The sequence below is a fragment of the Oryzias latipes genome, chromosome 13 (genome assembly GCF_002234675.1).
Source record: "Oryzias latipes chromosome 13, ASM223467v1".
Classification (NCBI taxonomy): Eukaryota; Metazoa; Chordata; class Actinopteri; order Beloniformes; family Adrianichthyidae; genus Oryzias; species Oryzias latipes.
In genome coordinates, this window is record NC_019871.2 from 3,200,237 (window position 1) to 3,225,156 (window position 24,920).

General features: G+C 42.8%; 1 protein-coding gene across 1 annotated transcript in view; it reads right to left on the reverse strand.

Moving 5' to 3' along the window:
- The window catches only part of axl (AXL receptor tyrosine kinase), a 36,208-nt gene extending 13,083 nt beyond the window's left edge, over positions 1–23,125 (reverse strand). Inside the window, exons 1-7 of the mRNA XM_023961299.1 lie at positions 22,686–23,125; positions 19,410–19,620; positions 19,155–19,255; positions 18,491–18,673; positions 6,547–6,627; positions 6,353–6,468; positions 4,026–4,221 (exon numbers count right to left, since the gene is read on the reverse strand). Of these exons, the coding sequence (XP_023817067.1) occupies positions 4,026–4,221; positions 6,353–6,468; positions 6,547–6,627; positions 18,491–18,673; positions 19,155–19,255; positions 19,410–19,620; positions 22,686–22,827 (1,030 nt within the window). The 5' untranslated portion in view covers positions 22,828–23,125. The remainder of the gene's footprint in view (positions 1–4,025; positions 4,222–6,352; positions 6,469–6,546; positions 6,628–18,490; positions 18,674–19,154; positions 19,256–19,409; positions 19,621–22,685) is intronic.
- Between the last annotated feature and the right edge of the window lie 1,795 nt (positions 23,126–24,920).

Below are 24,920 nucleotides of genomic sequence, written 5' to 3' on the forward strand. Positions count from 1 at the left end.
CAAATCGGGAATCGAACCTACAATATTATGTTTGGAGGTCAACCGCCCTAGCACTGCACCACAGCTGCCTACGGCTGAAACGTAAACAGGAAGTTACCTGCTGCATGTTAACAGAATACCCCGAAAACGCTCAATATTCTAAAAACGCTGCATGAAAATGTAAGTTTTACTATTTTACTGTCACGTTTTTCTCTTTTTAGACATAAGTGGACTAAAATTCTCTAAATTTACATAATTTCGTGTTTTTTTCTTCCTTTTTACTGTCCGTCTACAGTCACAGTGTAGTGAACCACACCAGAGTTCACTTGCAGGTGAACTACGGCCTTATTTCAGACAGAATAGACTGACATGAGTTTCACTGCCAGGTGAAACAAATGATCCCAGCAAATCAAATGGACAGAAAAGCGGCGTTGACATCTTCATCCTTCTGTTAAGTTCTGATGAACAGCTTTGGTGTTTATTTCCAAATATAAGAAATGAAGCTTTTGTTCTTTTATTTTATTTTATTGCACTGAATAATCCAGGCGAGAGAATTTTCAGAGTGGAAAATTACTTTTTATATTTATTTTTCTTCGATTTTTCAATTTCAGAATGGGTCAACTTGACCCACAACACAACTGGAGGCGTAAAGAAGTTCAGACGAGCTTCCACACTATTTCATTTTAAAAACTGACACAAAGATTTGGGAAGCATGGCAGAGGTCTTATCATGGTGGTCTTTTTGCCCTTGCAGCGTCAGTGAGACGCTCTCTGCTCGTTCTTTTTTCAACTCGGCGAATCGAAATGCTGTCGCTGTGCAGATATGGAATTCTAATTTCATTGCAGCTGAAGGATCTGGAGGAAATTCTGGTCGTTTCACTTCCTCTCCCAACCTCCCCCACTGTGCTCCCCCCTCCAGGGAGAAAAAGGGCATTTTAATCTGCAATCCTTTCTCTCTCCAACTCCCACCACCTTGTTTCTGATTTCCCACGGTGCCTTGCTGCCGGCTCGGGAATTCACTTGTAAGCGTGTGAGCAAGAAAAAAATGATTTAAAGTGAGAAATCAATAAAAAAGGAGTAAAAATCTGCTAAAAGACGTAAAGATTTCAAATCTGAGGGAGATTTGGAGCTGCAGTGTTTGAGATGCAACAACTTTTTTTTAAAAGAGAGATTTTTTTTATTATAACAAACATGTTATAATTAAATCTGGACGACTCCATCTAGACTGCCTGAACTGGATGTTTTTTTTAATTCACTGTACTGTAGTTATAACAGTTTTAACACTTACTGTGTATCCTGGATTTTACGCACTTTAAGGCACGTTTATCTAACAGCAACTAAATTAGAATTTCCTGCACTTTTAATATATTTTTATGTGTAATTTCTCATTTTTAGGGGTAAGTTTTACCATGGCAAATTGTTGTTCTTATGTGTGAGTGTGGCACGGACCAGGGAGCACGTTCAGAATGTCATTGTACCAGAGACAATGATGATAAAAATCCATCCATCCATCCATCCATCCATCCATCCATCCATCCATCCATCCATCCATCCATCCATCCATCCATCCATCCATCCATCCATCATCCATCCATCTTTCCTTCCATCCATCCATCCATCCATCCATCCTGGGAATCCCACAGATTCCTTCTTCAAAGGGGAAATGATTGTATCTGACTTTTTCTCCAGAAGTGAAACAAAAGTTGTTAGAACTTTTTCTTTAAAAAAAGAACCGATACTTTCAGCTTCAATTCTAACAAGTTCTGCTTCCCTCTTTTGGGTTTCCTGTTTATGAGAAGATGAGAAACGCTGCGTTGGTGTTTCAGCTTCCACGGCGGACCGCCCTGCTCCGTCGTCTCCATCGTGTATCTGTTTATCCGCGGGGAGACGGCGTGAGCTGGCATGGAAAGTCCCACCTCGCTGCAGAGCCAAACTGAGGGCTCCGATGGGGGATTGTCCTCCACTGTTTACTTTGGAGAGCGGCGATGCTTCATAAACACGGAGCAGAAGCGGCACGGCCAGAACGGGCCTCTGAACATCAGGGAAACATGCTCCCGGCTCAGAAAAGAGAAACCGACCTTCAGCTGACACGTTCCAGTTTTAGCATTCTTCCGTGATGCTGTGAAATACTTGAACGGCAGTGGAGCAAAGGCCACGCCGAGGAAGTCTGAGACCTGAAACTCCACAGAATCCAGAGGGTTGACTCCATCCAACCGTAGTTTTAAGGGATGGAACCTCATATTTATCAGAAGTCATATTTATCTACAGCGGAAGAAGATTGGAAGTCTCACTTCTACCACGTTTCCCTCCGCTTCATGAGCTGTTCCACCTCCGAACCGTAGGTGGCAGAAGAGGAACCATTTAGTTTATATGATGATGGGGAAAAGACGCGTTTTAACTTTAGCCAGAATTCTTTCAAGTCCCACTTCGATCCTCTTTTGATGTATTTCCAAAGCGTTCGCACTAGTCCTTTAAGTATGATGATGCCGCTTTTACCCAAAAATCCCCAAAAACCTGCAGCAGGAGTTTATCAAAAATTCACCTCCGAGGCGTGAAGAAATTGATGAGCCTATTCGAGCACCATAAGCTACCAAGACGTGTGATTGATCTGGCGGGCGCGCTAAGCAGGCCGTCGTTTTCCTGCACGGCGAAGACAAATGGAAGTCTTTCACTCCGATCAACTCCAAAAACGGCGAGCATTATGGGATCTATCCAGCCGTACAGTTCTGATCCAGATTCCAGCTCAGACAAGGATAACAACGACGTCCATGGACCTATGTGTCTTCGAGTGGAGGCATAAGAAAGGGGCGGAGCTTGTGGCCCCACCCAGCGTACTTTCTACGTCACAAATACGATCATTTTCAAACGGCCTTTTTTCATCTGCTCCTGATTCACAACAACTTGAATAAAGAAATTCTCAATTTTAAGCTTAATTTTCTTTATCATGTCCTCCAATGTGAGAAAGATGCTACCAGAACACGTTAAGGTTTTCAGAATGTTTCAGCGATTAACCATCACAGCCTCCGTTTCAACCAGAACGTTCCTCTTCTGCGTGGATCCGTCCTCCACAGAGGAACTCACTTCCAGCTCGGCCTCACAGAAGTACAGTCCGGAAAATCAGCACCAAAAACTAAGAAATGTTACTGTTTTTTTTTTTTTTATCTGATGCACATTTTTGCGTAAACCGCCCCCATAGTTACATTTGGGGACGAATAACCAGAACTGAGCTCTGACCAAAAATAAATGAGCCACTTCTGCAGTCATTTCCAGTCATCAGACTTTCAGAAATTAACAACTTTGTTCATTTTCTTCCTGAGATGAATTCAGGAGACATTTTTTTTGGGTTCCTTCCAATCTACAGGGTCAAATTTGGACACTATTTAATATTTCTTTCTATTTTGTATTTCACTCATGATTATTATTTACTTATATTACAGTTTTATTGCTTATTATTCTTACTTCCTATTTTATTTTTAATGTTTTGGCCGCTGTGATTTTACTGCCACACAAAATGAACAAGCAAAATGAAAAATGAAAAATAGTTCTCGGGTTCTCCAAGATCCTAACTGCTCGGTTCTTGTTTGTCTCTTTTGTGTCCTTTCTGACCCACCGGGTCATTTCTCCCCGCTCTTGAAGGCCTAATAAAAGAGTCAAACTTAAAAAAAAAACGGCCACTAAAAATCAGTTCTGCTTTTTCTTGAACAGATTTATAGCTTTTGGGGGGATTTTATTGGTCTGTTTTCTTAGACTAAGACTTTAAATACTATTGGCCTGTTTTTTAGCATTGTTTTTTTGCACAGTAGGAGCAAAAGTGTTTAATCTTTCATTGCGTGTTTTATAGTCTGCTCACAGCAACATTTTTCCATCCTAAAAGTGAGCATCACGGAACAGAAAATGAAAACTCCTGCCCTCATTTCAGAACGCTGACATGTTTGTAAAAGTTTTTCAATTTATCTGCAGAAAGCATTAAAAAAAACACAATAATCTGTTGGTTGTGTTGTCATGTCTGAGCTTCTGAGTGGGCATTTCAGGGCACGCATGCCTCACCTCCTTCTGCGGTCTGCAGCTCCACCCATGGCGACCACTCCGACAGGCCCTGGCTGCTCTGACAGGCCACCCTGGCGGCGTACAGGCTGTGGGGCTCCAGCTCCTCCATCAGGACGGTGGCAGCTGGGATGTGGACGTTCTGGTTGAGGATCATCTGGTCTGGGCTCTCCGGGAAGGACTTTGCTGACCGCTTGGCCTGAAACGGTCAGATAGAAGCTTTTAGTATTCAGTATTGAGAGCACAGGAGGGCGGGGCTTGAAATTCAATTCAATGGGTTTTTATTTACAGTTAAAGGATGCTAAATCCATTTTTCTGGAATGAAATTGACTTCTGTGGAAGTTTTTCCAACGACATCTTAGAAGAATCTACAATTTTTAATGAACAAAAGTCTCATTTGCTCAGTTTCAGTCATTTATAACAGAAAAAATCAGATTTTTGAATCAAAATCTGAGAAATGTGGAAGTGAAACACAGGTCAGATGTTTGGTGTTCTAGCTGTTGTCTGTTCAATGATTCCCGGTTTGTATGTAGAACCTGAGAACGGACTTAAAAAAATAGCGTTGTGATGTGTAAATATAAGGGTTTTAGCTTTAGAACCAAAACCAAAGACGTTTTAGCGACCGCTTCCGATGATTAGTCTACGGCCGAATCCAAATTCCCCCAGCGGCTTTGGGCCCGGTATCCCTCTGCCTCGGCTGTTCCGTGGCGAGGAGGAGAAACGCATTTCTTCACGGGGCTCTGAAGCACAGAAGTTTACATTTAAATGTAAGCATTGAGTTTTTGCTTTAGCATGACCTTTTATTGCTATAAAAACAATATTATGTATTTTCCAAGCATTCCCAGCTACGCGCGAACGTAGATGACCGGACACGTCATCAATAGTGGCGGGACAGATGTAGCGGCGTGGAGAAGCCGTAGAGGAAAGGAACCAATTGGGAATCGGCCGATGTAAACAAGCTTTTAGGGCTTCTGCATTCAAAGCTCCCATGCTACACAAGTTTTTGTTTTTTGTGGAACTTTGACCAATCAGGGACTCTGATTCCATCCTGAGGTATGAGTAGCGTCTTTTTGAAAATACACAAGTGCCAAACGTTTGACCATTTATCAGCAGAGGAGAAATGAATAACTGCTATTCGTGCCCAGATGGAAAACTACCACACCTAGGCTTTCACACTTTGACTTCTGCACCAAGACTCTTCCAACTGCCGGTACACTTACAGGTATTGGGCAAGAGTCCATTGTGAACACCGTACACTAACGTTCTCATGTGTACGGAGCCTTAGATCAGCTGGAACACATTTAAATCCACCTGTTCTTTGCTGCATTTGATTAATTTTACACATCCGCTCTTTACTTTAAATTCAGTTCTTTTTAACTTTCCTTAAGTGTTTCCTTTAATACTTCTACTAAATCTTTCCTTTAGTGTTTTATGTTAAGCCCTTTGCTTTGCTCTGGTGTTACCAGACAACATTCTTTCACTAAGCATCCATAATGTCGTTGCGTAAACGTTTTTCTTCTTCTTCCATTTTTCTCCACAGAAATGTCACCACATCTGCTGAGTCGTGGCTGTGTTTGAACGTGACCGTGGCTCAGCGGGAAGCACGAAAACAAAACAAACCATCGGAGGCAGAAAGCTGCTGCCTCTGCAAAGTCTCAGCGGCAAACGCTCGTAAAGAGGAAAGAAAATCCTCACGGCAGCAGAATGAAAGCCACATGAAAGCCGCCGGTCTGCCTCATTGTTCCGCTGAGCATTGGGGTGGGGGAGCACAAACAGGTTGGTGCGGGAGCTGCTGCTGATGGGTCGGGTTGGGCGGGTTTTGTTTTTGCTCGTGGCGTGATTCAAGCTAATAGGAAGTGGTGTGGAATAGGGTGAGTCACCGCGCAGCCTAAAAGTCCAGGACTCCTCATCGGGCCTGAGTCACAGTTCAGCTGCAGCAGCAGGAACCTGTTTGCTCTCACTCACTTTCTCTGCATCGACACACAATGAAGGGTCCAATCCAGATATTTGCCCCATTCTGCTGAGCCTGGGCCCCTTGTCTTGTTACCCTGTGGGGAGGTGGTGTAGGGGGGGGGGGGGGGGCAGCTTTATTAGAAGCAGACGTTTCGGGGTGGTGCTGCATGGCTCCCTGTTTCCCCTGAAAAAGGTTCCTCCTTTCAGCCACAACAGCGGGAGGGAGTGGAGCTACACCAGATTAGGCCGGGAGGCCACTTTCCCAGAGTGAAACCCGATCCTGCGGAGCCTGAATGAGCCGGGGAGGGCCTTTCGGAGGGAAAACTGGGCCTCCTTCGGTTAATGAGGCAGCCGATCAGCTGACCTTCACCCCTCACCTGAACAGAGCAGCGAACAATCGGGTAGTCGCCTCCAAAACCGGGCTGCCAGGATAAACGCAGCGCGGTCTGATTGGTCTCCACGGCGCTCACGTTCTGCGGCGGCGATGGCAGAACTGGAAGACGCAGAGGGCAAACAAACCGTCAGTAGAGAGACCCCAGAGGGGCTCGTGCCCCCGAGGCTTCACACCTACCCGTGATGGTGCCGGATTTTGAGGTGCTCACGCCTTTGCTGTTGTGGGCCTCACAGGAAAAGGTGCTGGTTCTGTTCAGACCTGGATGAGAAGAGGAAAGGTTTAAGAAAGACCTCTCCAAATCACAGTCCTTTGCTTGGTGCACGGAGATGAATCATGTTGAGGTGAATCGCGCTGAAAGAGCAATGGCAGGATAATAGTTTCCATATAAAACAACATTGCGTTGTTCCTTGGCAGGAGGAAAGTGAAGTGAAAGCACATTTTCATACGTAATGGCTTTGTGTCTGTCAGCAAATAAGACATGTAAAAGCTCCTTAAAGTCCCACCCCGATCATCTTCAGATCTTTTTCCAAGAGTCTATATAATCATAGTGCTATTACAATTATGCCGTTTTTAGCCTAAATCCAAAAACCTGTGTTGTTTTTCTTGGACATAGTTTCTACAGGGCGGCAGTTTTCTTTTGGCACAAAGTTAGCCCCCCCTCTTCCCATCATCCCCTTCATTTACACTCTTACACTCACACTTAGAGTCCCTCACAACCCCAACCTAGCATTAGCGGTGCAACAAAAATGACGAGCATATCGTAGCTATCCAGTCGTACGGTTCTGATCCAGAGTCCAGCTCAGACGAGGAAAACAAAGACTTTAATGGATCCATTTGTCAGTAAGTGGATGATCAGAATGGAGCGGAGCAGGGAGCCTGTGTGTGAAGTAACTTCTATGACAATTACAAGCCGCTCCTGATTCACAGCGACCTGAAAAAAGATACACTCAGAAATACAATTTTAAGCCTAGTTTTCTTCAAATTTGTACTCAATCGTGAGCAATGGGCTAAACCCACTCCTATGATAATTCAAATTGTGGGGAATCAGGAATCAGCTGTGATATTGCTGCTGTTGGGGGCTGTAAGGTAGCGGGAGAGAGTGTAAACAAAGGGATGATGGGAAATGGGGGCAGGCATACCCATTTTCTAATGAACTCCTTGCGCTCTGCAGAAACTATGTCCGAGAGAACGACACAGCTTTTCTGATTTGGGCTAAAAGCTGCATAATTGGAACTAAAAGATCACTTTGAAAACAGATCAAAAGATGATCAGAGGGGGACTTTTAGGATCCGTTTTTACTTCCTCTTCCTTGTCCTGATTATTTGTTGCATCAGCTGCGTCAAAATCCGACAAATCTATTTTTTGTGGAGGTAAAAAACAAATCCAAAATGCTTTGTGTTTTTTTCTCCATCAGAACTAGACTGTGATTTAGGGCTAAAGGGGAGAACTGGCAGCGCCTCTTAACGTGACTCAGACTGACTTCCAGCGCAGAATGAATCCTCACAAAGTGACTCATCCCCTCCAAACATCTCTCTGGCAAACACGCACACCCAAACACGTGACTTCCAGCCTCCGACACCCCAACTTTGCTAAGTAGCCATGAAACCCAGACTCGCACAGACGAACACAGTGTGCCGTCCTGCACCAGCGGCACCATGCATCCATTGTTCTGTGGCTGGATGAAGAGGAGGGAGTGCGGTCTCCGTTGGTTGAAGTCAGAGAGGAAGAGCAGAAGGAGGAAGGGGTGAGAGATGACCATTAGCTGCGTTGGCAAGCGCTCGTCAAGCCCTCCGTAGGTTGCGACACATGCTCTTCTGTTTTGTGCTTCCCTACCAGCAGACCGCAAAAAAACTCTGTCATCATCCTCCTCATCCTCATTATCGGCATCAGCAGCAGCAAACATTGGATCGGTTCCCTCGCAGTGTTGGCTAACAGGGTTGGTGCTTCTGTTGCATTAATGAAGGAATACTAACTTCATTAAAGGACAACTTATTTTATCATACTACTTTAAAGCTTTAGTCACCCGTACAAGGGGTGCTGTCAGTTTTGGGGTTGTCCGGGTCCGTGGGGGGCGGTAGAGAAGAGCAGCCCCATCCTAAGAGGAGCGCAGGTGTGTCTTGCAGTTTCCTTAAGGCTCGTACGGCCACCTCAAGGGATGTCATGAAAATGGAACGTACCATTGTTGTGCGTGTGGTGAGCGTATCGTGAAACAGGCTCCTTGCGCAGAGCGCAGAAAAATCCGTACAACACCCCTACGTCTCTCCTACTTCACCCTTACAAGTCGTGTAACCCTTGTGCTATCCTAGGCACTTTAACGTTGGGTCATCTAGACCCACTAGACAGTGCTCTGAACCTTTGTTCTTCAATGATTTGTGATCTTCACTGGTGTCCATGGATTACAGGAAATCTCTCCACCCTTATCCACCTTTGTCATAGTAGGGAGAACACGTCAATATAAGGGTGGGGTCATCTAAGATAGCACAAGGGTTAAGTGTTCGCTAAGAATCTGCAGTATGTCCGTACACAAAATGTGCACGGATATTATGGCTCTACGGGTTCAATGAGTGGCCTAGAATCTTGATATTTTGAGCATTTGTCTGCCCCGAACAAGTTTTCCCCCGCAGACATCCTGTAGCCAGCGGCAAGGGCCGTTGGTACTAAAGCATCATGGACGGCAAAAACAGTTATTCTGCGTCTATGATCGGTACTGTAAGAAAGCCACAAAGAGACTTACTGTAATTTTAAAACTAGTCTACAGCAAAACTTTGGACAAATTTCAAGTCCAGGTCATAAGTCCAGGCAGTTTTTTTTAAAAGGATTTTCAAAGCCCAGCAAATGTTGACGTCTAAGACCTCAAGAGATCAATAGAATTTCTAACAGAGGAAGTGAGAACTATGAAGATCCAGTCAATCTAAACTGGTGCATGTGCTGAAGAAGCTCTGAACGAACTCTGAAAGAACTCAAGGAACAACTGGATGACCAAGATCAGGACTCCAAACTCAACGCCAACGCTCGAACCCCCGGTCATACGCGCACGCAGTGACCGGGAACGGAGATGAAGTCGGTGAGTTGGAGAGGACCGCCACAGAGCACCAGGTAAGAAACCTTTTTTCTTTAAAACAAACCAATCGCTCAATAACCAGCTGATCACAAACGTGAATTCTATTCTCTTGTCCTCAATAGATGCTTTTCTTCTAAAAAAGTTCAGAACAGGACTAAAAATGAGCTGCCAGTTTCCATAAAAAAACCACCTCCATGGAAAACTGTCCCATTTTCGGATGAAGGTCTTGGAAACGGATGAGTCTGGATCAAGGCTTTACTTCAGTGCGGTACGTAAACACGCTCAAGACAAAGAGGAGGCTCCTCTGAACCACCTCAACCCTAAAAGGCGTCTGTGTCTCCTTTATTTCTCCAAAGAGAAATGGCCTTCATGCCATTTCTCTTTATGGACTTTTTGAAAGACTATTTCTGTGTTTGACTGGTTTAAGTGTGGTTTACCAGAGCAGCTGCCCATTCCAAACATGTGAGTGTGGGATACTGTCAAACAGGTCCTGGTCAACATCAGGCAGCTCGCTCAGATGAGTCAGTGGACGCCATGTGCGTCCTCCTTCCGTCTGACTCAGCCCGTCCTTTCTGCCGCCGGACTCCACACATGCCTGCCATCTCCTGTTCCTCCTCTACCTCCTTAATCTCTGTGCCTTAGCTTTTCATCTCCCTGTTGTCCCTCCTGTGATCTGCTTTTACAACACAACCGCAAAGATCTCCTGGCAACGCGCCGACCCAGCGCCCCAATGGGGGGGGGGGGGGGGTAACAAGCCTGCGCCAAAAAGCAAGCATTTGGAAGTCTTTGAGATGGAGAACAATTAGCAGTCACAGCCCCACACTCACTTTATGTACCATTAGAGTTGAGGATTTACAAGTTCCTCAACAAAAAACATTCCCAAGCTCGACTTTAAACTCGTCCCGCAGCCTCACCCATCATCTAAACTCTGTGAACTTAAACAGGCCAAACTAGACCTCTGAAACCTCCTCCGTTGGAATACAGATGTTTTTTTAGTTTTAATTAACGTCATCTTTAGCTGACATTTATTATTATTCGGTGAAACTTTGACGCTCTGCAAGGTTTTCCACACATGAATCAGGTACAGTTTCTAACATATGAAATGAAATATTTTTATAACCTACTGGTTTATTAAATACCACAAACTACTGAGTAAAACTTGAATCGCAGTACCCGTACGGGGGGTTGACGGGATCTGCAGGTTTTTGGGATGTCCAGGTCCGAAGAGGGTCGTAGAGAGGAGCGGCTGCATGTTAAGGGGGGCGCAGGTGTGTCTTGCATTTCCCTTGAGGCTCGCATGACCAAAATCATGAAAATGGAACGTACCATTGTCGTGGATGTGGCTAAGTGTATCACAGAGTATTTGTTGTGCTAACAGAAGTTGTTTGCACTTATGTATGAGGGGCCGTATAAGACATTATTTATTCTGAACCATTCACATTCATACATTCTTGCTCTCACAGTCATATATACTCTCTTTCGCATACATATATTCTCTTACGCATCCATATATTCTCTCTCTCACATTCATACATTCTTGCTCTCACAGTCATATATACTCTCTTTCGCATACAAATATTCTCACTTGCACATTCATATATTCTCTCTCTCGCATGCATATATATTACTTTACACATACATACATTCTCACTCTCATTGTCACTCTTAAAAAAGAATGTATGTATGTGAAAGACAAGTATATATGAACGTGTGAGGAAGAGTTTATATGTGTGTGAGAGAGGAGTATGCATGAAACGGAAGTGACTTTGGATGAAAAGGAAGGCACTTTGAATGAAAAGGAAGGCACTTTGCATGAAACGGAAGGCAGATGATTTCTCGTGCTCTGATTGGACGAGAGGCCGCCACCTCCCATTTTGAACACACTTAAACCCTATCACTTGTACTGACTCATAACTATTAAGGTTACACAACTTAAATGTCATTTTGTAGTTGATTCAACTATAAAGTATTAAGCTCTATCAAGATTTTTTCAAATTTAACTTAACAGTGCTAAATATTTTAAAGCTTATTTGTATCTAGCACTCAAAAATTTTAAGATCCGTGAAGTAGCGTTATGACGTCATCACGTACTGGTGGGAGGGTCTTTCGTTTTCTCCACGTTAGCTCAGGTGGCCATGTTGGATTTGCCGAATGCGAGTATGCGACGTTTGAAATTGAAAGTCGAGCATTTTATTATTCTGCAAAGCGTTGCGATTTCGTCCCGCTTCAAGACGCCCCAACCTCGGGTTTTTTTTCCATCCGCCTCATCGCTGATGGTGCCGTCTTGTCTTCAGCCCTGATTTAATTTGGTAAGTATCGTTCATGGTTTATGAATGAATGCTTTAAAAATGCTCTTATACTACCGTAAATGTGGTTTACTGTTGTTTAAACATATGTGTGTTATGATTGTTTTAGAGATTAATGTGGAAATGTATACATGATTAGTTTGTCATAGCAGACGTATGGCGAGCCAAACCCAAAATGCATTTCTGCCCGTAAGTTACGACAGTGATGAGGTTTTTTTTTTTTCAGAGGTAGAAATGATCTGTTATGCTGCAATCACACTAAACGTGATCCGCGTGTGAAATTCGCGTTGGAGGCCTCTGTCTGTGGCTAAAGTTTGCTGCTGGACATTTGTCCAAAAATGTCACTGAAAGCCTCTAACGGTTGTGTGGGAGGAGCTACCGCCAACAGTTTTAAGCCTGGTTGCTACATGGAAGCATTGGGTTTTGAATGCAGCTTTAAGCTTTTATAAATCACTGATCTCCGTTATAAAAAAGGTTTTTGTAAAAATAAATTAATCAACGTGCTCGTGTTGTGTTCAGGTACCGAACTACAGTGTTCAGTGTTTCACCTCCAGGTAGACGCCAAGGCCAGCGAGGTAACTTGTCTCAGTTATTTGTCTAGAGCTATTTTAAAAAAACAAAAAATGCAATAGGTTGTGTAGTGCAATAAATGTTTTTTGATCAGAATATAATTGAAACATTTTTTAACATTGAAAAATCTCTTTTGGACTTTTTCAGATACTGAACTTCAGAAACTGAACTTCAGAAAGTTCACCAGAAAGTCACCATTTCACCAGAAAAGAGGTGTCAGTGGGTGAGTTTTATACTTATTTAATATATTCATCCTGAACTATTACCATTATTAGATTTATACGGCAGCATGGAAACATTTATGCACATTTTAACTAGCCAAAGGTCTAAATAGAGCTGAAATTATTTACATTTGAACTAAACATATTTAGATTGCAGGCTGAAGGTGGCACAATGGAATGGAGGTGCAAGTTGTGTTCTGTTACTTTGGCACTATGCAGTACTACATATAATACTGCAGTACTACATAGCCAATATTCCAAAGTGTTTCCACTGCCATGTATGTGGAGACACTTTGGAATATTGTCATGTCTTTATGACAGTATATTACAATAATAAAATGATGTTGCATTAGCACCATTCCATCATTTGAAACCATGAAAACTCATCTGTCAAGATCTGAAATGGATTTATGTAGAGTAGATGCAGTCAGAGGAAATTGTGCAGTTTTTACATGTTTGTGTAACTTAAAGCTGCCCTTTTCTGAGACTAAGTCCACCAAAACAGACAGGAACTGGCCAGCTTGGTTAGGATTTATGACCTCCAGGTGAATTTCTAATGTGCATAATTCAAAAACGGATAACAAATCATTTGTAAACAGCTGTAAGAAGCCACGGTGTAACTTGCCTTAAAAATGACTTTGGGTCTTTGACCTGAAGTGGATCATGACATAAACACTGTATTGTCCTCTTACTAGAAATAGACATCTAGAAAAGGTATCATTTTATTATTTCTTAAAGTTCCTTAAATAAATAATGGAAGTGTTTGCTCTGCATTTGCTTCAAAGGTAATGGATATTTCTTTTTATTCTTTTAGGACCAGCGTGACGTGAACATGAGACGGGCACTTGTCCTCCTTGCACTTCCTGTTTATCTGCATGAAGATGCCTCCAACTTCTTCAAGACCTGTACAGTAAGTGCACACGACTCCCTGTCAATGGTTTTCACTAATCCTTTAATATTGATTGAGATTTTATTGAGTGACATAATAAATAGGGCAATTGTTTGTAGTTTGTAAACTGAGTGATATTTTTAAATGGTTTTAAAACTGAGACGGAAGATGAAAGGCGAACATCAGGGACTCCTGATTGGATGGCGCGGGAACCTTTTCGTTTACCTTTTCTGCTCCTGATCCATCATTATTTGAATAAAGAAAAATGAATCTTTAGTCTTAAATTATTTTATAAATGTCCTCCTTCAGAAAAATGCTAAAGAACTTTTTAAAAACACAATTTTAATTGGAGTTGGTCCTTAAAACATCATAGCCAGTTGATTAAAAGCTAACAGAATGTTAGCATGAAAAGATTCCTATTGACAGATGGCAGGAATGTCAGTTTTGGACATTAGTGTGATGAATATCTTTGAGGGTCTGAACTCATCTGTGTTTTTTGTTTTGTATTTTCCAGAATACCAGACCTCACAGACACTTCTGTGGGTATCTTCTCAGTTGTCGTGGTGACGCTCCTGATGCTGCCGTCAGTGGTCCCACAGATCTGGCTGACTAATCTCTTCTAACTCTTTGGGGACATCTATGCTCTGGACCTACAGCACCCCAAAAAACTTGAACTTGCCTTCATATTTATTCAGAATGCTGTCTTGAGCCTTGAGGACAGCAAACCACTGAAAGGACGTTTATTGACACGGGAGAATGTTTCGTTGAGTGAGTCTTCCAGAATGGACTATTTGTTGGTTAAATGTTATGTAACTAATGTGTTTTGTTGTGATCATTTGCTTTTTCTGCCGTAAAATACAAAACCAACTCTTTTTGTCAATATGTTGTGTGGCACTCTTATAATGCAGTTTTATTTCACTGATTGTTTCTTCATCTTCTTGATATTTGTGCTTTTTTTTTAAAGAGCAATTAAAAAAAGTGTATTAAGCAATCACTATTGTGTGGCCTTCACGTTTGTTGGTTTTTATCAATGTTAGCCTTTAAAATGTAGTGGGGCAGTATCAATATCTCTGTTTAGAATACATTTTAAGCTGAAGAATTTTAAATATTTTCAATGCTACACATTTAATGAGTTAAAGAATTTATAAAGCATTTGAGTGAATTTTACATATTTTATGAGTTGAGTAATATTATAAAAATATAGTTAGTTAAAGCGTTTTTTAGTTGGAAAATATTAAAAACTTTAAGTAAATAATCTCTCTTTTATAAATTGAGGAATCTTAATATTTTTTATATGAAATAATACAAATGTAAGCCAACTGACAATATGAATTTTAATAAATGTTAACTTAAAAGTTTTAATAATATAACTTAACTGTTGCGTAATCTGTTACACAATAATTTTTAAGTTCAGTCAACTCGCTAGGGATTACAGTGCAGACGCTAACATGAACCAGCAAGAAATCCCAAATTAACAGACTTGTGGTGTGGAAAGGTATGTTTTTCAGCTAGCAGGAATAATCAAAGTATCCGTTCTCTGTTTCAAAATGAGATTGCCACAAAACCGTATGTTATCTCATACTGGAACAGCTTTGGATGTAGAATTCAGTGGGAAAAGGTTTGGACCCTGCCACAAAAGTATTTCATCACCAATAAAATCAGAGAAATTTCTTTCAAAATTCTTCACAAATTTTATCCAGTGAAACATTTCTTTACTAAGTTTAAAAAAGATCTGGACATAAACTGTTCATTCTGTCATTCCTCACCAGAAACTGTGCCTCATCTTTTTTGGTTTTGCTCTTTCACTCAACTATTTTGGAAAGATGTGATACATTTTATAAGAACTCATCTATGTGAAGATTATAGATTATTTTACGAGCATATTATTTTTGGATATTTTAAACAAGAAAAACTTAATGCAGAAAAAATATATGTAGTTAAATTACTTATAATTATGGCTAAATACTTTATACACAAGTGTAAATATGCCAACAAAAAAAACGTGTTTTATGTTTTTCAGAAAGAAATGGTTTTGTATGTGAACAGTATTAAATCTTCCACTAACAAAAAAGCTGTCAGAACAGTTGAAACATGGTCTCTCCTGAAACTTTAACAGATTCCTTTGCCTTATTATTTTTGTTTTCTTTTTGCATAACCTGTTTTACATGGTTATCATTATGTTTTTTTTGTTCATTCTCATGGCGAACGTGAAGATTGTATTTTGCACACAGTGGAGTTTTGTGTTTGGTATTTTGTATGTGCAAGATATTGTTAATAAAGTTTATTTTTTTTTAAAAACGAACCGGCAAGAAGTAGCCACGGGGGTCCTGCAGCCATCGGAACCTTAACAAATATTTCATCTCCACCTCACCGTTGCCTTTTTTAAGAAATGACAGCTGGTTTTCCCACATTTATATGTAGTTATGGATCGAAAACAAGAGGAATTTGTTTTAATGTAAATGCGTGTTCCAGCGTCTACAGGAAGTGTCGCCCATAATTCACGCAAAGGCTCATGGGGGCTAGGAATAAGGTGGATACGGATTTTCTGTTTCGGTGGCACTTCTATTACCATTATTGGTATTTGAGACATTCCTTTGTGTCTCTAGAGATGCAGACAGATTTGTGACCACTTGAGGTGAAGATAAAATATTTCTTAAGGTTCCGATGGCCTTCTTATTGGTTCGTGTTAGCGTCTGTTCAAAATGGGAGGTGGCGGCCTCTCGTCCAATCAGAGCACGAGAAATCATCTGCCTTCCGTTTCATGCAAAGTGCCTTCCTTTTCATTCAAAGTGCCTTCCTTTTCATGCAAAGTAACTTCCGTTTCATGCATACTCCTCTCTCACACACACATATAAACTCTTCCTCACACGTTCATATATACTTGTCTTTCACATACATACATTCTTTTTTAAGAGTGACAATGAGAGTGAGAATGTATGTATGTGTAAAGTAATATATATGCATGCGAGAGAGAGAATATATGGATGTGCAAGTGAGAATATATGTATGCGAAAGAGAGTATATATGACTGTGAGAGCAAGAATGTATGAATGTGAGAGAGAGAATATATGGATGCGTAAGAGAATATATGTATGCGAAAGAGAGTATATATGACTGTGAGAGCAAGAATGTATGAATGTGAGAGAGAGAATATATGGATGCGTAAGAGAATATATGTATGCGAAAGAGAGTATATATGACAGTGAGAGCAAGAATGTATGAATGTGAATGGTTCAGAATAAATAATGTCTTATACGGCCCCTCATACTTATGAGGTACGTGTGATGCTGTCAGACGGTAAGGGTTGCACACACAGGTGCACAGGATTTGGGGGTATTTAAAAAAAGAAAAGTCTATACAACATGCCTGTGTCTCACTAACGTGTTACATACGTGTTCACTCTGACCTGTTGCATGCAGCACGCCTGCAGAAATGGGCTCTTTCTCACTACGGTTTACAACTATAGTGGCGACATGTCTGTTCCTTTGAAAACGCTCCGCTGCGAGAAAAGGAGGGATAATAGCCATTGATGTATGTTTTAACTGAAGTATTTGCATTTGTGTTGTTTACATGACAGGCTATGACAAAGCGTTGCTTAAAGAGGTGTTCAAGCGTTGTCACCATTTTATACCAAACTAAGCAACAACGATTTACCAAACATTCAACACAGCGTTCTACAAGCATCCCGGCCATCACAGGCGTTGGAAGCGTTTCAGCGTCAGCGTTCAAAAGAACAGAAAGTTTTGGAAGCTACGACGGCTTTTATGTTCCCTGTGGGTCACCTGTGTGCCCTGTACAGGTTTGAACATTTTTCACATGCTGAGGGTAATTAAATCCATTAAGGTTATATTAAAACCAGAATTCCTAACTGGTACACGTTTGTCCTGGCAGGAAGGAATCAAACTGTCACTGCATCTCCAGCGGTGTTCCACAGAGTTATGTCCTAGGCCCCCTTCTCTTTTCCGCCTGTATCTCTGAGCTCCATCTTTCACTCACATCTTTTTCTTGTTTTTCATCTGTTAATGACTCTGTTTCCTCTCTTTTCCACCATGACAGAGTTTACACTCATCTCTGCTCATCTTACAGACAAAAAACATATTCACACCGATCAGCCCCAGTCGTTCCTGCCGGTCCCTTCAGCACAGCCTCCCCATCAGCTCAGAACCTTTAACATCAGCCCCACAAATTCTGCTAGAAATATGGAGCTCATCTTTATTGACCAGCGGACAAACCTTCTCAGAATGCAGGTTTGTCCGTAGAAACACTGAGAAGAATCTTTCTCTTTATGCAACCCGACCCCTTTCTTCCTCCATATATCAACTCTTGGCCTGATTACTTTAATGCAATGAACTTCAGCAGGACCAACAGTCTGCAGACTTCTAGAGAGGACCACACACAGCCCAAAAGATGGGCTCATGTCACGGCGCTGTTGAGGTCTCTGCGCTGACTTCCTGCTTCAATCCAATAGGCCGCATTCATGTGTATTTAAAACATTTCATAAAACTTCAGGTTTCCACCTCATCGCATGGTCATTTATGGTATGAATTATGCATTTTTGCACCAAAACACCCAAAAATAGTGTTTAAGATAAAGCAAAGTTATGACATCTTAAGGAAAAAAAACGTTTTAGACATTATAAGGACAAGTTTCATTTAAAATCTAATGGGATTTAGAATATGTATGACTAAAGCTGATGTTCTTCAGCCTTAGCCTTCAGGAAAATAACTTCAGTCACTTTTAGTTTAACGCTGTTGGATAAACTTGGACGGAAAATCGAAAACCAGCAGATTTTTGTTTTTCTGCCATTTTGGTCCCATTGATATTAAAGAGGGGATTTGATCTGAACTGGCTTAATCTGTAAAGTAGAAAAGGTTAACTGATCATCATTAATCAGTATTTGGGTTTTAGTTTGTTAAAGAACATTTAAGAATCAGTCTTCAAAGGGAAAGAGTGGACTCCTGTTTAGGATTAAACCACTTTCACCCAAAGTTACCTGGGAAAAAGGGGAATCTGAAATGGACTGGAAGCCCAGTTCTGACCCGACGGTCTTACTAGTTAAACTGGTTTACGTTACCTGTGAGGTTGAGCGTGGAGGGGGACAACGCCATGTGATCGTCCAGAGAGTTGAGCGGAGCGCCGTCCTGCAACCAGATGACCCTGACCGGGTCCGGAGGTCCGTGGGCCGCACATCTCAGGCTGAAGGAGACGTTGGCCACCACCGACATGTGCCGAGGCTCCACGGAGAAATGAGGAATACCTGAGGAGCAAACCAAACTGGGTTTACCTGCAGCCTTCAGACACAGTTCAGACCGGGGATGAATACAAATTTCAATGTAATTTCATTAATCATTAATTGATCCAATCTAATTCATACGTGACTTCAACTGACTGAAGACTTTTAGAAACCTATAATACTGGAAATACCAATAAAATACCAGTAATGTACGGCTAATAGTAACAGATAAAACTGCTAAAATATAGATATAAAAAGACAATAAATAAATAAATACATACAGATAGAAAGTCTTGCCTGTTTAGTGAGAAATGACAGATACAAAATGAGGTCTTCCCCGAGGACCGCCAGAAACATCAGAATTTGGCAGGAGGCTAAAAAAAGCTCTGAAATAGATCCTGGCCTCAGACCAAAGTTTTTTTTTTTTTTATAATTAATGATCCTTACGCTGGTCAATGAAGAAGAGAAGGAGCTTATGAAGAGGATTAAGAAGACATGAACCCACCTTCCAGCTGGATGACCCCCTCCTCAGAGAGGAGGCGCCCGCTTTCTGACTGAACAGCACATCTGTAGGAGCCCATGTCTGACAGCTGGACCTTCTCGATTCTATTAGAAAAACAAAGAAACTAGTATTTAAAGACGATTTCACCGGGACATGTTTGGCACCTGGACATGCTCGGCACCGGGACATGCTCAGGAGCGCGTGTTGTACAGCAGACACAGTGTAAACCAACAGCTAACCCACTGCCCTGATCCTCACTTTAGCATGCTTCTGACGGTCCAACTGCTGCTGCCCGTGCGAATTTGAAACTGGTTGGTTTCTGCAAAGTCGAGCGGCATCCCGTCTTTTAGCCAGAGGACATCCGGGGGTTCCTGCTCTTCCTCCCACATTCCTGTCAGGGAGCAGTGCAGTGCGATGGGTTTGTCCTGAGATGTGACCACAGAGGCAGGACTCTGCTCAAACTCCAAATCTGTGATGAGGGGGTGAAAGCAGAGAGGGGGGGTACGTTTAAAAATAAATAAAAAACCGTCTGATGTTAAGTGTTCCAATGAAAGTCATCTAAAATTTTAATTTATCTGTGTTTTCACAGCAGCAAACATACAAAAAAACAAACACTCGTGAGGGAGGAGGGTTATTTTAAACTGTATGTGAAAAGGTTGACCCCGAAAACATTAAAGGTCATTTTAAAAACAAATGGAATCCTGAGCTTTTACCATATTTGTAAAGCTCTTGTTTTTTTGTGAGGATCAAGCTTCTAAAGTGAAAACTTAAAGGCTCGTTTTTTTTTAATGCCAGAACAAAACAGCAGTAGGTAGACAGCAGACTTGTGCCTGAAATTCTTGTTCCACCAAAATAAATATGCAACAGCTTAAAAAAACGTTTGAAATCCAACGAGGAACAAATTGTTGCTGCATCGTCGTCACCTCCAGCCCTGCAGGCGTATAGAAACGTCTTGAATGGTCACGTGTGAGCAGCCTGTGAGAGTAAAGCTCTGGGTTTGCAGGGATGGACGGGGAGTTTAGTCATTCGCTCTGATTCAGCTTAGAAACATTCTGAAAATTCAAGTGAGAAGCGATCCTCACGTATGAGAAGAATCTATTGTCCTTTCAAAGCGTTCCATCCTGAAAGTCCCACTCTGATCATCAGTGGTTTTTTAGCTTTGATTCCAAAAAAGCCTGTCGTTTTCTAGAACATACTTTCTGCAGAGCGGCAGGGGTTGATTAGAAATTCACCTCTGAGGTGTGGGCGTCCCCTCCCCATTTCCATGCTCTCCCGCTAGCATACAGCCCCTCACACCCCCAACCCAACGTTAATTAACGGTGAACAAGAACATGTTAAAAACATCAAATATAAACGTTATTTTTTCATGGGAGTGGGTCTTTAAGGTTTGATTGAGCAAAGAGCTTTAGGTGCAAACTTAAGACATCATGGGAAAAATACATTTGTGGTTCAGACTCAGTCAAAAACAAGCCTGGATTTGCCATAAATCATGCCAACGTAACGGTTGGTCATCATTCCTTAACCGAGCTGAATGTTGGTACCCACAATTCTTTTGGATTTCAGATTCAAACAAGTCGACCTGCATGTTTGTGGAGGATCTCAGTCGTCCAACCGAGGCGTGTTTTCCGCTCTAAGGGAACCGGACTTCTGTCTTTTCTGGGAGACGTTTCACTTCTCAAATATAAACACCTTCAAGAATGCCTTTAAGATGATAACCTACGGGTTCAACTTTCATTGAAAAGCAACTTTCTTTGAATATAAAATAACTGTTGTTGTGTTTTTAAACTGAAGTGGAATTTTTCTTCATCAATCCATCACTTTATTTGAGGAGCAACCTTCATCAACCTGCATGGCCCACAAGGTCCTCTACATGATAAAAGTCATAAAACACAACAGATTCAAAAGCTGATAGAAAATGATGATTTGAAAAGGCCCAGTACAGATAATTAAGTCATAAAATAAATGAATAAGTAAATTTCTTTACTGAAATTAGAAACTATTTTAATAAAAACTAACAGAAAAGCAGTTTTTTGGCTAAAGAATGTAAAAAAATTTACTTAAAAAGAAAAGGAAAGTCTGATTGATTGATTCAGCTATTTCAATGTGAATATGGATCCAAGGAATGAATGGGATTTTTAAAGTCTGATGTAAATAAAGTGTCAGGATCTTTATGTTGTCAGTGAAACATGCAGAATGCTGAGTTATGGGACAGCTCTGCCTGCTTCGTTTGTGCGTCTGCTTCATGTTTGTTGGCACTGAGCAGCCCTGCGGCGATAAGAGCAGGTGAAACACAGTTTATCTCCCCCCTGGATGACTTTGAAACGAGTCGGCCTATCTTGTTCCTCTCGCTGATAGCGAGGCTGAGCAGGAAGGTCGGCGCTGCTCCGCCACAAAGGCCTCTTGTTAGGGAGCTGGGGGGCACAAACTGATGATGAACATCCAATCCTGCAGAATCCTCCTGCTAGATCCTCCTGCTGGATCCTCTTGCTGGATCCTTCTGCAGAATCATTCTGCTAGATCCTCCTGCTGGATCCTCCTGCTGGATCCTCCTACTGGATCCTTCTGCAGAATCAATCTGCTGGATCCTTCTGCTGGATCCCAGAGACTCCAGGAGGAGTAAACTGTTTTCTCTGACTGCAGGCCAAAAATAGCTTCAAGCTTTCTTGGCTTCGGATGCAACTCGGGAAGATTTTCTCAAGCTTGTCAGGCGGGGCGTTGAGTCTGTTCGAGCCGACCTTTGACCTCCACCCAGTCGCTGTGGAAACAGCCATGAGTCCCCTGAGTTTCCCTCCCGATCCTCAGATCACATTGATGCAGCTCATAAACAAACGTGGGAGCGAGCAGCGGCTGAAAGGCCCGGCCGCCTCTTTGTCTTCCACGTCTTTGTGAGGCTGGCTGAGCCCTTTCAGACCGGACCCCTGACTCGGTTTGTTTCTCCGCCGCGCTTGACAAAAGCAGCTCCGCTTCCCTCCTTCCTGTCCCACATGGAACCATGACAGCCTTCGGGAGAGATGGATCCGCCTGGCATGGAAACAGCCGAACCTCCTCTCAGGGTCTGAGCAACAAATCCTCCTGCCTCTCTGCAGGATTCCTCCCCTCCGCTCACGCCTGCACCTTTGCCCCTCTTCATTCCATTCTGCAGATTCATCTCTGCAGACTTTCCAGCCTCCTCCACCCGTCAGGTCATCCATCACTGCCCTGCTCGACTGCTAGTCCCCCCGTCCTGACAGGTGAGGAACCTTTCTGAACACATCCTGGATTGGATTTTTTTCAAACTCATCACATGAAGAAGTTTCTAAATCACCAGGAATCTGAATTAGGATGGATTTAATGTAGTGTGAACTGGAAACATGGGTGGGGAGGGAGGGGTCGTTTTTCCAGAAAAACTTTTTCCAGGAACATATTAACATGACAGAGTGTGCTGACAGTCACAGAAACATCTGCATGAAAGAGGAGACGAGCTGAGGTGGAAACCTGCGCATGGAAACCCAATCACCTCCCTCTGGGCCGGATGTCCGCTGAGGAGCGGCTTACCTGACAGCTGCGCCGCGGCCGCCGGCGCCCAGGACGCCAGGAGAAGGCTGAGGAGAGCCAGGCTGCGCGCCATGGCTCCTGGGAGCGGATCACCTGAGAGGAGGCGCGCGGGGACAGCGGTTGTGGCGCAAAAACACCCCATCACCGCATCTCAGCAGCGCCAAGAACCGAACCTGCGTGGAACCGACACGGTCCGAGAAAACCTTGAAACCTAAAAAAAAAATTAAAAGCCCGCAAATCCTGTTGGATGATCCTGAGAAAAAGCGCAGCAAACATCCACGAAGTTGTTGTTCAAAGTTCCTCTCCACTCCCCTGACTTCTTCCCCCTCTCCCCCTTCTAACAGGATTGAAATTCCTCAACTCAGTCTTTCCCTCCTCCCCTCTCACTTCTCCTCCTCCTCCTCTTCAGTCTCCCTCCTTCTCTCTGAGAGCTTGTGAACCCCCGGCTGTCTGTGCGCGGCCCCTCGTTCGCGCATTCATGACGCGCAAAGACGCGTTTCTTTCAGGACTCTGGTGATTTCATCAACAACCAAAAAACTGTCAGATCAGCTGCTGAACTGAAGTTCTGCTGCTTCCTCAAACTTTTCCCTTCAGACTCTCATTTATGACATTTACGCGCCGCTGGCGCTGTGGGTTTTCAGCCAAAACAATCTGGACTTTTATCAGCTGCAGTCTAAATAAAAGCGTCTGCAGATGCGCATCTGCGCCGCGCTGCTGCGCGCTTTGATGTCTGCGTGGAGGTGACTGATCTGCGTGTCTGTCTGCTGAGGCTGCGGCTCTTCTGGCCCTTTAAGAGCCGCGCTCCCAGCGGGGCTGAGAAAGGGCCCTTTGTGTCAGCTCCGCTTTCAGACTGCAGTGGGGAGACACGGGCAGGGAGGGGCACCCGAAACGCGCAGTTTTCGGGTCTGGACAGGGGGGAGAATTCAAATGCAGGACCTTGGGATTAAATCTAAAAGAGCGTCTGAGAAAAAGAAGTCTGTGCCAAACTTTACGCGTGGCTTTACAACGCAACAGGGCTGTGAGTGGAGATGAAATCCAGGTGCGCTGAGAGTCCCGCCCACATAGCTGCACACACCTGTGTGAGAGATGGCTGTGGCAGCAGAGGACCCTCGCGACACCCACAGCTGTAAGTGGGAGCTTCTGTGAAGCAGGTCATCCTCAGAACATCCTCCTGAAGGAAGACTAGAGAGGCAAACGGCTGCAGGATCCGGAGCTGCAGACACCTGTGCAGATCCTACTCGGGTCACAGCGGCGCTCTTCTGCCCTCTGCTGGTCAGTCTTCGCACTGCACGCATGTCAGAAACATCAGTCAACTGCTGGACTCCTCACTTCTCCCCACTCCATTCCGGACTTTTTTTCCATTCTCTATGAATTTGTCCCATCTTGCAGTCATCCCAGGACCACATCACCTGAACAGGAAGGTCTTCTCCATTCCTGCTCCTTTGACCTCAGTGGTTTACAGTTCACTGTTTGGTTATAATGCTGCTCTAATGAACTTACATTAGAGGTAAACTCAAATATACAGTATGTGTGAACATAAATGTCCACAAATATGCTTTCTCTGGATGATCAAACCGGGATTTTCGGGTTCTTCTTTGGTCAGAGAAACAGTTCCACAACAGACAGTTGTCCTTTTTATGTTTTATTTTCTAAAATGTACCTTTAACAGTGAACCAAATGTGCTTTTGTATGAAAATGTTGCATGATGATAAATAACAGAAGTTTGAAAGGAGGGTTTCATTTTTTGGGTTAAGAACCCGTCGAATAACGTTTTTTTGGATTGACCACACCTTAAGCAAGAAACTCATCCCACACAGTGTCCACTATGAACAGAAAGTTCGTCTCACAGCCCTACATTTAAGATCAAAAGTCTTGGGAAGACAAGTAGCCTTGTGTGCAAGAACAAAGTTCTCTCTGTTCTCACATCCATATGTGCAAGGACAAATGTTTTGCGTAGGCAAACATCTCATTTGTTTATTCTTGGAAGCTTGTCTTCTCTCTGTGTTCTTACATCTATACGTGCAAGAAAAAATGTCTTGCAAGGACAAACATCTCATTTTGTCTGGTCTCAAACATTTTTGTGCAAGAACAAAGTTCTCTCTGTTTGTATTCTCACATCTGTTTGTGCAAAAACCAAAAGATTTTCAAGGACGAACATCTCACTTTGCTTATTCTTGCAGGCTTGTGTGAAAGAACTTAGTTCTCTCTGTTTGTGTTCTCCTATCCCTCTGTCAA